Consider the following 13,566-nt stretch of genomic DNA (forward strand, 5'->3'; position numbering starts at 1 on the left):
GATTACAGTTACTTGGTCCAGGCATCTTAATTACCTTCCTTTAATTGTAGATGCCTACTGAGTGAATGAAAATACTGGTGTCACAGCCATAGTTAAAACTGATTAAAGTATTTTCAGGAGAAATGGGAAATTGCTACTTATTTGTAGCGTGAACATGCTAATAAAGATTCAGGAAGGAAAGTAAATATGGATATGGTAAAACGTATTAATTGACAATAGCAGGTGGTTAGAGTGACAGCATTTCACCTGGATGCCAGGAAGAATGTGGACCTGGAGATTGAGAATCATTTCGTCTGTCATCTCACACCAAACACAGCTTCTTGTCACTGGCCTTTTTGAGGGAAAAGTTCTCTCAAGGCATAATTTACCTGAGAAAGCAAGAGTATTTTAGGAACCTGAATTGTGTTACTACTTATTGGGACATCAGCATATGCACCTCGTACACTGCTACGTTTGGATTAAATGGAAATGTTCAGGGGTTCACTGACTGTGGTACACTTCTGACTCTGAACCTGAATCCAGCAGCTTGAAAAACTAGTGAGCTCCTGCATGCAGGGAGAGGCAGTTTGAGAAGGGGTTCCTCTGGTGTTTTAGGAATTTGACTAAAGGTCCAGGAAATTATTCTTTTGGCTTAAGACATGCAGAAAGCTGCCTAGTGGGGTCGGTAAGGTTTGAAAGATCAATTTCCACACCTGTATTTTCTGGAGCCTTCTAAACATCATCCTCGTTTCCAGAAAGCAGATAATATTTGCACATATAACACACAAATCAGTAACGTTTCCAAGTTATGAAAAAAAAATCGCATGAATTTTGGATGAGACATCCTAATTTAAATTAAAGAAAGACCTTGTGATGTTAAATAGATTATTTGGTGATAATTAAAAATGATTGCCTAATTTTCTCCCCTACACTTAGGTCAACACATTTTTATTTTATTGATGAATGTGGGCACCCAAAATAATTGTCATTATCAAAGGTACAGAGATTTTTGTGAAATATTTATTGTTAGTATCACTCTTGTTGCTCAGGGTAACATTTGTCCCTTGCATCCTTTTGTTTCTTGATAATAGTTGAGAGCATGTGGGAGTTTTTCAAAACTAGTAGTGTATGAACAGCTTGGTTGTTATGGGACATGAAAAATCTGTGAACTAAATATGGTATCCTTTGTATTTTTGAAGAGTAAAATTATCACGAGACTCGAGCACAGTCTTGTCAAGATGATTTCTTTTAGTCCTAACTTTATTCTCCATCAGACACACTTCATAATAGAAATATTACCTAGTGTGTTTCCTGATGGAAATCTGCATTCTGTTTTGATCATTTCGTTTAACTATATGGCTTAAACAGAATAAATTACATTTAGAGTTGGATGTGTGTTACTGTAATTCTGCATACTTGTTAACTATAAGGAAAGGCTGTGTTAATTGCAATATGTGTTTGTTTGTATATGAATTCTAATGCAGCTATTTGATACATTCAGTATTTGTCTCAACTCTACTTGATTTTAACATGTGTTTAACAAGAAGTGGACATTGCAATTTCTTGAAACAACTTTAACTTGTAACAAATGTTTTTCAGCTCCCTTGGAAGTCGCTGACTAGCATCATTGAGTATTACTACATGTGGAAAACCACTGACAGATATGTGCAGCAGGTAATTTAATGACTATTTTAGAATGAACCAGTCTGAGACATTCTTTAAAAAAAGTGATCTTGTTAAAGCATAAAAAGTTGTTTGTGTTCTTGAAAAGATATATGATGGGAGACCCAAGGTAATCTTTTGGGGTATAGACCAGTGGTTCTGTGCTGTTACAGGCTGCATTGTCGAATCCTCTGATGCCTGCTGTACATCCCATAGCTGTGAAGAGCTTTTTAACCTGTTTCTATTGAATGCTGGTTTGAAGCAATGGGATTCCTGGTTCCTCCTTCAGTAGGGGATCAGATGGAAATAGGCTGCAGAGCAAATGCTTTGGGCTGTGAAGCTCTGCCATGGGACTGAAGGAAGCAGAAAAATACATTGTGTTAAAGTGGCTGCTAGTGTTCTGAACCTTTTATTGGCAGTTCTGGACAAAACATTACTTTGGCATTACCAGCATTTCAAAATTGAGACCATTCTGAATGCAGTGGATGTGTTCATCCTTCTGATGGAATGTTCAACTGTTTGGGTTGCTCTGGAGCAAAAACATGTTAACAGTATATTGGGTACCAATATTGGGATATTTTTAGCAGGTGTAGGCAAAATGTCAGTGTTGATTCCTTTTATATGCCATACTCTTTATATATATACTCCTTGATTTAGACATGAAATACTTTAAAAGTATTTAATTTAATAAATCCATTTTAATTAATCCATTTTAATTTCTTATTTAATGTTTAAGCTTGTAGCTCCTTTATTTGCCACATAATTAATGGTGATGTTATGGATGGTGTATTGAAAATAATTTTTATGCTATTAGATGGATCTTTGGACTTGTTTCAGGTTAAATGTATCAGAGGGATGATTACTTCAGTTGTTCTGGTTTATTTGAAATAGTTTCTACATCATCTTGTTAGGGCATGGAAAGTAAGAGAAAGGTCTTTTACCACATGGTAGAGTCTTGGAGTATCACTAGGACATTTTAGTTCAGTGAATAATACAAATGGGATATAATATGTTCCATATTTTTCTAGGTTTGTCATAATTAATTTCACTTTTGACCCCCTTTTTTCACTGTTAATTTTTATCCTAGAAAGGTACTGTCAACAGAAATTTGCAGTGCATCTTGTCAGCCCTTAATGGTTGGGCAACAGATTATCTTTAAGAATCAGATGAAAATGTGATGGTTTTTTCTGAAATACTTGCTCTGGAGTGGTTGGTGAAAGACTTAAGATTCCTCTTCTCTAGAGCTCTGTTACGATTCTGTTGCTGCAACGATCAAGGTGTGTGTGTTGAGGTTGCATATCCTTTCACAGGATTAGGGTTTTTGCAGGAAAATCCCATAAGCTTTATGGTTATCTGCCACTTGAATGCTCTTGTAAATGCCTGTGCTTTACCTGTAACTAAATAAATTTCCAACATCCCACTCAGACCATGGCAATACACTCAGCATTGGAATGCTTTGAACATGTTCTTTCAGGGTCATGTACGTGATTGTCAGTAGTGAAACCAGTGTAGGCCAAATGCTTAACTTTTATTCTGGTTAACATTTCTGTAGTCCTTCCTAAGAAGGGATCAGAATTTAATTATGCCCTTCTTCAGTTTTTTGTGAAATGGTAAAAGTTAATACAGTTCAGTAAAAACAATATCTGTAGGTTTTCTTTTCTTTTTTTTGTTTTGTTTTGTTTTCTTGTTTTTCCTAAAAAGAACAAGCAGTGATAATTGAATGTAGTTCAGGGAGAAAATGTATTCAGTAATAAAGTGGCAATTTCAGTCATTCTTTAAATCCCATGCTTGAGGGACAGGGGGTCTGGTGGGAATGGGAAGATGAAAAAGATCAGTGCATATATTTGAATCTTAAAATACAATCTCTGAGTTCTAGATTGGTGTGATTTAATACAAAAAAATTGCTTTTAATTATCTTTATTTCATTGTGTGAATTGGATGTATTGTGTCAGGCATAAGAAAGGTTTCTTTATCATAATTGTTACTAAATTGTATTCTTGTTGTGTTATAAATGTGGTGATTTAATGGCAGTGGAGATACTGCTACCACCTTGCTTTGAGAACATCTTCCCTTCAAGTCAAAGCAAAGGGAAGATATGTTAAAGTCCTCTAAACTTGTCTAGCAAAACTAATTCAGCCTTGGGTAATCATTCCTGGTGATAGGGCATTTCTCACGACCATTACATTATTTATAGTATTTGAGGAAGGCCAGGTTTGGATTGATTGATTGAATGAAATTTGTGGTGTTCTCCTTGAAAGTCCAATTCAATGGGAAAAGACTTTATTAAGACTTTGTAAGATGAAAAGAGTGAACATATTAAATGGTAGCTAAATTGCTCTACTGCAACAATATATTACATCTGCATCTCATTTATTTATTTCCACGCTTGAAAACAGTACTAATTTAGGGAAGTGGTAAGTCCTTGGCATATTTGTAAACTGATATTCATAACAAAACTTCTTAAAACCCACAAACATTCATTTACAATGCTAGTTCATTAAAAGCAGTAGACTGTGATCGGGATACGCAAAGCAATCACACGTAGATGAGAAATTTCGCAGGGCAGAGTTCCTCTGTGCCAGCACAAGGCTGCGCCAAGGCTGAGAACAAGGCGGAGAGCTCTCTGCCTGTTTATTTCTTACTTTTTATACATTTGTGGGTCTGGCTGTGGATTGGCTTTTGGAGTTTTCACTTCTCAGCCAACTGGCCAGACCAGCCGTCAGTTACAATTGTTTTCAGGTTAGAAATATGCAAACAAAGGACAGAGAATGAAAAATAAAGGATTTGTTTATGTTACATATGTGGGGAAAAGGTAAAACTGCTTCTAATATTGTACAGTAGCTAAAAGGTCTGACTCTATTTTTATGAACAATCAAAAGGCTTAGAAAAACTAAGGTGACAGTAGACCCCACTTGAAAATTGGATTAGTGTAGTTTGATCTCCCCTGCAAAGCAGTCTGTAAGACCTGTTTGAAATACTGTTTAAGATATATTTTTTTTTTTCCAGGTAAAGCATCAGCTCTTTTTGTTACATTGCTCCAGCAATTTATTATTGCTCCAGGGATTTGTTACAAACTGGTGCTTTGTTTCTTGCCTAAATATTTTCAGTTTCAACTTCCAGCTTTTACCAGTTCTGTCTAGATTTCAACAGACAGAGGTTTCATCTCAGATACTGCAACTATTGGTAGTTTTCTTTCTGCATCCTTTCCTCTTTCTTGGTACTTAGAAGTTGGTATGTCAGAGAGAATTCAATCTGTGACATGTTCTGTTGCTTTTAGGGACCAATATTAGCCTTAGTTTTATATATAAAATTATAGTTTATACTGAAATGCCATTGCATGATTTTTTTTTTTTTTTTTTAGAAGGTGGTACATCATTCACTTTAGTAAATAAAGGAGAAAAGCAATTGTTAAATTGCATTCCTTACAACCCCCATGCCAGTACTAAAAGTATGCTAAAATTGAATTAATGTGATATATTCACTTCTCATTGATACTGTCATCAGGGCATAATACAGCTTCCTACACACGCCTTTACATTCTCACACTGCTTTAGGGCAACTTTCCTCCTTTCTTGCCCCTTATTGTATTTTCTCTTTTGCTCATGGTAGATGTGCAGTGAGATTTACTCCTTGTTTTTGTAGAATGGAGCCACTTTGCTAGGAAACTCTGGGGAATGAGTGGTAACCCATTGCCTGGCAGTTTCACGTGCTTCTTCCAGGCTGAAAACAAATTCTATTTTGTTGGATATAGTACGAAAACAAATGAGAGACAGTTGTAGAAAACCCGTGTCCTGCTGTTAAGCAGAGGGAATTCACCACTGAGACCTCCTCTCCTGGGGTTCTCAGGTTAAAAACTACCTGTTTGTGAGACTTGGAGCATAGTGCTGCTGCTGTTCTTTATCCTTGCTCTCGTAAAAACTGACCCAAGCAGGCAGAGCAGACTGTGTTTGCATTTTTCTATGGGTCTGCTGAAGGTAGAGCGGTGTTGCCAAGCCTAGCACTGGGGAAAGATTGCAACTGTACCAGCAGTGCCAATGGGATTCACTTCTGTAGCTCCAAACAACTGGGCATCTGTGAGCAGCAAAAAGCTGTGTTTTGGAGATAAATGGGAAAGACTTCTCATATTACATGGGAATTAATTAATGGTGGGATGAACTGATTAGAGTCTGTTTGTTGCACATTACTCCTTAAAGATGCAATTTTTATAAGTGAGAATTTTATAAATGTACAATATAGAGGCAAATTAATGAAATGGAAAAGAACTGCAGATTACACCAGGAGGTTTAGTCAGACTGCTGGGCCAGAAAAGCTGAATAACCCAGTAACTCACCTCATGGCTCAGGCAAGGGACTCAGCAGAGTCATCTAATAGTTTTCTCAAGGTGGGAAATATTTTCCTGTATTATAAACCTTGCAAAAGTTGGATATCAAAAAATAGGAGAACAGCAGAGAGGAGAAATGGCTATTATAGGTGAAATGAAGGACTGAACTTTAATCACCTGATAAAGACAGGTAGTACTGATTCATTATTGTTGGATATAAATGTGTCCCCTCCAGTTTTTAATCTCGGTAATGAAATTGACCATGTTTCAAATCCTTTTCTTGCTTGTCTTTTTTTTTCTCTCAAGTGAACAGAAGTAATGTCTTGAGTACAGAAAGTGCAGGGAAATAATGCTTTTTCTTCATCTTTTACATACAAATGTTTTGGATAATCTGTAGACACCTGAACTCTGTATTTCTTGCGCCACTGCTGAGAAAACTGTTGTCTTAGTTACTTGTATAATATATGGCAATAACTAAAACTTCTCAACATTATAGAAATGCAAAATGGTTTGAGCTTGTTGCTAGTATAAAGAAAGTAATGATTTAGTAAGTTCACAGACTATCTTGACAGTAGTATAGCTGTCCTGTTGCTGTGATGTTCTGTTTTGATGGCATTTAATGCTAGTAAATGTTTGTTAATTTCTAAGAGTCAGTTGACCTTATTGTTACTTGTACTGTGTTATAAAAGCTCAGCCTCAGTCTGGACAGAGCAGACAAGAGGTTTTGTTTCGTGACTGATGAGGAACACTATTTCATTCATTTTGTTTCTACTTAATTCTGCAGTGAGGGGTAGCCACAATGTTGTACATGTTTATATAGGTGTAAATTATGTAAATTATGTAAATTATAATTGTCATTTTTTACAGTTTTGTTATCATATGTGAGACCTGTGAGTTTTACTGGGAAGGACAGCATATTATGATTTCAAATTAATAATAAATATTGAGAACTTGGTTTTCATTATTTACTACATGTAGATTTCTACATTTGTTTTGGAGGGTCTTGTGAAATCATAAAATAGAAATAATTTAAAGATGCATTGTGTGAAGTTTAATGAAATGTTATGCCTTAATATAATAAAATATTTTAATGTGTTAATTTTTCAACTAGAAACGTCTGAAAGCAGCTGAAGCAGAAAGTAAATTGAAACAAGTGTACATCCCCACCTAGTGAGTATAACGCAAAGTCATTTTTTTGAGTAATATACAGGTAAAATTGAAATAGTAGCATGCAGTTATATTCATGGTATTTTCCTAGTCATCTCTTTAATGGCTACTTTCACAGGATTTGTTATATGCAGAGATATAATCAGAAAATGCTAGAAGCTCTTGTCTTAAGGGAAACCTTCTTACTTTACTGATCTCTTTGGTTTTGACCTGCAGTCTTTTTATCTGGAATAAGAAGTTTTACTAAGGCTGACCAATTGCTACCTGTGGACTGTTCACGTGCAAGAAGAGCTTATTAATTTAAGAAGTGTGTTTTCCACAATAATCTCTTCCAAATCCCTGTAGCACAACACTTCATATTTGCGTAAATGCAGTATTTCAAAATAGAAGCAGTTGGTAATGTAGTTACATAAAATAAAATCAGATAATTTTCCATTACAGTTTTATCTGGCTGATAAAATCTGTTCTTCATCTGGAGACAAGAAATGTTCTGGTTCTAAATTAAAGGTAGCATACAGCCCCAGATCTTCTGTCTTTGACCACATGCTATTAATGCAATCTTGTTTACTTCTGAGGGGTTTTTGATCTGTATTTCTTTTAGATTTAAACTGGATGCTATATCTGCTTAACATGTGGTTTGCAGAAAAAAAATATAAAATCCCTCCTTCATATTCATAATTTCCTCAATATTATGACAAGAGGAAGGATTTCAAATCACTTTTTTCTGGGACTTCTGTGGGTATATTCAGTTTACTTATATATGAACTGCTCATTGTTGTGAGTGTTTGTATAACAGAAGAATGTAATACCAAAGGAAGTACTTTGCTAAAATTTTTGATGGCTTATATAAATTACATACAATAGAGTCTCATTTCCATATTTCATACTGGCTTTTCTCTCTTAAACAGTTGTAACAATGTAAACAGATTTAACAGCAAACTGTTAAATTAATTATTTTAATCTTAGAACAAATTATGTGAGTTTTGAAGCTCACATCTCTAGTAAGTCATGCTGTTTTAAAAAAAGCTAAGAACTCTAGTATGAGTGTTCCCTAACCTTCTCAGATGAGTGGCTGCTTTAGGAAAGCCATAAGTTGCTGAGTCTTTACATTATGCTTTTTCAATTTAATTTCCTTGGTCCATGCGGACAATTGTGGATAAGTATGTTCCCATATGTTCACAATATGGTCGCAGAGGGACCAGATGTATTGGAGACAAAATGTGTTTCAAAATGTGTGATTTTTGCGGTTTTATCTTACTGCCTGTCTTTTGCCTCCATTTCAAGACAAAATCCCTAATCAACAGTACGAGGATGGTAGAACTTCTCAAGTCTTTGATATCTGCAGTGGTCATGGGATTGCTAAATGCTCTGCTTCAAGACTAATTTATTGCATTTAGAATCTGAGTAGAATTGATTCTCAGAGCTGAGTACCTTTTTGAACTTGATCATTAGGTATTTCCTGTAAATGCAAGGTTCTGTCCTTAATACCAGAGAGCCCCTTTCAATTCATGGCTTTTCTGAAAGGTAACTAAGCAACAGATCCTAATGTGGAAGACTTAATTGTCTTTCAATCTCTTCTCCTGTACCTTGAGTGTAGGATAAAGAATTTGTGGAAACTGTAAAATTGTCTCTTGCTGATATAGTGAAAAAGGAGAAGGCAGGAGACAGACTTGTTGGCATTTGAAGTAGAGTCTTGATACAGCAAAGGTTTCTTCAGTTATTATTTTAACTTTTCTTGAATATATTTTATGCTACCTAAAATGACGAATAATCATCTTAGGAATCATTGTATCCAGCCTTGCATTGTATTGAGGGCAATTAAGATTGACAAAGTTGAAACTCTGGAAATATTGCACTTAATCTAGTGAGGAGTACATTAATGCTCTCTGAATTAATTGACCTGTAAAGTCCTACTTCACTGAAGCATTAGAAGTTACAATAACTACAAGAATAATATAGTATCATAATATTTAAAAAGCCAAACAGAAGTATCCAGAAACAGTTAGTCAGCCTTCTCAGGGAGGAAGCTGTTTAGAAGAGAACTGAGGCAGAATAACCTGTTATATGGAGGAGTTTTGCCATGGTTATAAGACATTTGTGTTACTGTGTGTACTTGTTTTTCAGACAAGAGGCTGTTTGACCCTTTCCGGGGATGAACAACCTTGGAGTATTACAGACACTGTTGCTACTCTTGTTATACTTCACCCAAAGTCCATTCTCAACCTGTGAAGCCTTATCTGTTGACTAGAACCACCTTCTTAAATTCCATGCTGTGTCAGACTTTTGTTAATGCTATGACCCAGAAACCTGGTCTTTTATGAACTTGCCAAGTAGCTTAGATCATGTGAGCCCACTAAAGAGCTGTAAATTGGAGTACAAGAGCAACTCTCAACATAGCATCTGACAATGCTGAAAATAATAGAGGAATACAAAAATTACTCTTGTTGTTTAGAGAAGATTTTATAGACGTTGTCAGCACACATCAGAATTCCAGAATAAGATTGTTTGTCTTCATGTTGACTAACCACTTAATAAAATCACCTTTTTTTTTTTTCTTCAACTTTTTAAAAATTTATTTAAAGCAATAAGCCAAATCCCAATCAAATATCCAGCAACAACGGGAAACCTGCTGCAGTCAACGGAGCAATGGGAGCCTCTTACCAGGCACAGGCCACAGTAATAGGTCGGGCTTGTGAAAGCTGTTATAGTAAGTAAATACATTTTTTTAATGACTTAAGAGTTTTGGATGAATGTTAATATGTGCTGTTTTTAAAAAAAGGTATCTACTTTTATTATCATGTGACAGAGGATAATTTGCAATTACTCTTATGGCAGAAATGTCTTCAAAGTTACAGCTGCCTTCAGTATATTAAAGTATTGAAATTACTGTATGATTTATTTTTTAGCAATTCATAAAGCACAGAAACTTTAATTAGTATAATGTGGTGGCATTGATACATTATTCCTTTACCTTCACAAAGCTGGATTGAAATTTGTCTTCCCCCCCCCCCCCCCCGCCCCCCTCTTTTTTTTTGTGGTTTTTTTTTTTTTTCCTTTGAATGGTTTTGGGGTGGTTTCCCCCCCCTCTGTTGTAGTTGGGGAACATGGGGAAGGCTATTGTTTCTTTTATTTTGTGTTTCTGATAATTTTTGTTGGACTTCTTGAAATAGCAGCCCTCAACAGAGGTTATATGAGAGCAGATGTAAAATCCAACATAATAAGCCTGTCTTCCAGGGTGAGATTAGAAGTAGTGGGTTTGTTGGGTTTTTTCTTTGTCTTTTTTTTTTTTTTTTTTTCCTGGTAATCCCCTGGGAGAAAATCTCAGCAATACAAAGTTCCTGGTTTGAAATTCATTATAAAAACATTTCCAAAATTTCCATATGGAATTGATTTCTGTGGTGCTTTTGTAAAAAAATAAAGCAACGCACAGTTCAAGTTCTTACTTTCTGTGTCAAATATATTAAATGTTTATCCATACAATGCTCTGGTATTGCCATGTGTTATGGCCATATAGTCATCTATAGCAACATTTGGATTTCTTGTAGTGAATGTAGCATGCACCAGTTGACCTATGCTGCTTTCTCCTCCTTAGCTCCGCAGTCTCACCAGTGGTATTCTTGGGGCCCTCCTAATATGCAATGTAGGTTGTGTGCATCTTGCTGGATTTACTGGAAGAAATATGGTGGCCTGAAAATGCCCACACAGACAGATGAAGATAAACTGCCTTCCAGCCAGCCTACAGAGGTAGGACTCTGTAGACCTACAGAAAATTTTCCTAGAACAGAACTTGATGCTTTCACAAGACTGCTGTGATTTGATTATTTAGTAGAATGTTTTTTACATATGTATTCAACTTTGATACTACAAAACTCAGTTTATTAGTCCTTTTTCTGTGTTATGTAGGACAGTATATGCTGCTCAGGCCTTGCCATATCTTTATTTGACTACTTCTTGTATAATCAAGCATGTGCTTCCTGCATTTTTGGCATACAAATGTCATTTTGTCAGTCAAACATTTTCAGTTATCTCTGAAATGTTAAATATACTATGCAATATCTCATTTAGGATGGCATTATATATCCATTCTCGATAGGGTTATCTGCTCTCTGGCTTGCAGCCCCCTACACAGGCCTGTTTCTTGTGTAATGCTTAGACATGTTATTGGTCATTCCAGTGCATTTGTCCAGCTTGGGGATGTCTGAGCGCCGTGGCTCAGATGTGTGCGTTACGCTCTCTTTGTTCCTTCCCGTAGGAATCGCATGTCCGGACTCACCTGTCCCGGCAGGCCACGCAGGGCACTCCGGTGCGGAACACGGGCAGCCCAAAGTCGGCGGTGAAGACACGGCAGGCTTTCTTCCTGCACACCACGTGTTGGACAAAACTGGCCCGGCAGGTCTGCAAAAACACCCTGCGGCTGCGGCAGGCGGCGCGACGTCCCTTTGTCCCTATTAACTGTGCTGCCATTAAGGCAGAATGTAAGATGTTTTTTTAATTCTTAGTTCTGTGTGCTGTGTTTCCCACCCATTTTTGTCTTTTAATTTTATTTTCTTTTTCAATAAACATTTCTTGTCTATACGCTTTTGCTTTTCATTTTTTTTTTTTTTTTTTTTTTTCATTTGTGCAGCATATCACCGACACACTGGATAAAGTCTGGTTGCCTCGAACAGATCTGAGGCTGTGGAAACATTTCAAATTAATTAAAAAGGGAATAACTAGTACCTCATTTCAAAAATTGACATTAACGAAAATGGGAGGCAGGAAGGGAAAATCAGAGCCACAACATACATTTTTCCTAGTAGGCAGCATGAAAGAAGTGTGCTTTTCTGTTGTTTTTTATTCATTTGCCAAGCAGAACCTATAGATCTGTACGTGTACTTTTTTTCAGTGGGGTTGGTCAAAGAATTGGGAGCTGAGGTTTCATAATAATTTGAATGTGGTGTGCAATGCAGTCCTTTGTCACTGTGACAATCAGAGGGTGTTGATAGCCATGTTTATTATTACCTCATCATAGAATCATTTTGGTTTTCCTCTGTTCTGGTTTTAAATTTTAGTTCTAAATAAAATTCTGTGTAATGCTTGTTCTTTTTGTAGCCAAAATATAAAGAACTGTTGAATTTCTAGTAGTGTGACAAAAGTCTACAAGTTTTTGTAGATAGCAAAAGTCTCTTCACCTGGATATGTGGAAATTCTGCTGCGAAGTCACTGAGTATTTCAACAGCTTTTGTACCTGCACTGGGCACATTGTTTTACTGTTGACACTGTCTAGCTATGAATTATTTCCAGTCTTCCATAGACACAGTTCTTGGAGCAGATGCTTGGTATTCCAGGATGAGCCATGCTGGCTCATTGTACTGTCAATTGTATTAGAATTGAAGGGAACTTTTAAGATCATTAGATGTGGGGTTTATAACCATGTTCACTAGATTAACACTAAATGTTTTCCCAGCATACTCATCTGGGATGCAGATGATGTCTGCATTGTTTATAAGAAATTTACTCCATGGAGGCATAAAATCTGATTTTGAGTAATTATTTTCTCTTTATGTACTTTAAGACCAGCCATTACGCACATGCAAACTCTTCACCTACTTCTTCAGTACTCCAAAACTTGCTGAATGTTTCTGTTCATTGTCCTTGCCTAATTTTTTTAGTTGTTCTTTTGGCCATTTTCTTTTAAATCTATGCAAGTCAGCAAAAACTTTCACATTACAGGAAACCATGTGTTGACTGTGTGAATAAAATGAGTTGTTCTATATGGAAGAAGTATGTCTAAGGCTGGATTAGGATTATATCTTTAGTCCTCAATCCAAAATAAAAGTTACTTTCTGAGAAAAAGGTATTGTACCTTTAAATTTGTGTTTCTTCTGAATCATGGAGGAAAATTTAGATGTTCATTTGAACCTTATACATTTTTTATCCATATCCCTGTTTTTCCTCACTCCAGTAAAAAAAAAAAAAAAAAAAAAAATTCAAAAGATGAAACTTTTGTTTAAGGAGGAAGAAAAACAGAAGGAAAAAGTTTGATCCAACTGTTAATCTTACTAGAACACATGTTCAGCCTTAAAAGAGAGGAGTGAAAAGCTGAGCTTTTCAGGAGGAAATAGTCATTCTTGCTTCAGCCTGGCAGTGCTGTGAGTGTTTTCTCTTTGCTTCTTTGAGTGAAAGAGTTCTACATCAGAGTAATGGCAAGAGTAGGAAGACTTTTCTTTTTTTCCCCTGTAGTGTCTTTCATTATTCTTTGCTTAAAGCAAATTTTGGACCTTGTGATTTTTTTATCTTTGAATTCTGATGCTTCCTGATAACACCTATAGGTTGAGGGAAATAAGGTCACAATTGTTAATGGTTTTTGAACACAGCGTTAAAATAATGTTCTAATGTTGGAAACCAAATTATACCTCAACTGATTTAAGTCACATTTCTTTGTACACACACACATA

At 36.0% G+C, this 13,566-nt stretch overlaps 1 protein-coding gene across 3 annotated transcripts in view; it reads left to right on the top strand.

Annotated features, from left to right (window-relative positions):
• The window catches only part of MTA3 (metastasis associated 1 family member 3), a 137,986-nt gene that overhangs the window by 71,853 nt on the left and 52,567 nt on the right, over positions 1–13,566 (top strand). For all 3 annotated transcript variants that reach the window (XM_040059828.2, XM_040059827.2, XM_040059829.2), the window contains exons 10-14: positions 1,579–1,653; positions 7,074–7,132; positions 9,712–9,836; positions 10,722–10,873; positions 11,382–11,604. In XM_040059828.2, the coding sequence (XP_039915762.1) occupies positions 1,579–1,653; positions 7,074–7,132; positions 9,712–9,836; positions 10,722–10,873; positions 11,382–11,604 (634 nt within the window). The remainder of the gene's footprint in view (positions 1–1,578; positions 1,654–7,073; positions 7,133–9,711; positions 9,837–10,721; positions 10,874–11,381; positions 11,605–13,566) is intronic.

Source organism: Hirundo rustica, chromosome 3 (assembly GCF_015227805.2).
Source record: "Hirundo rustica isolate bHirRus1 chromosome 3, bHirRus1.pri.v3, whole genome shotgun sequence".
NCBI lineage: Eukaryota > Metazoa > Chordata > Aves > Passeriformes > Hirundinidae > Hirundo > Hirundo rustica.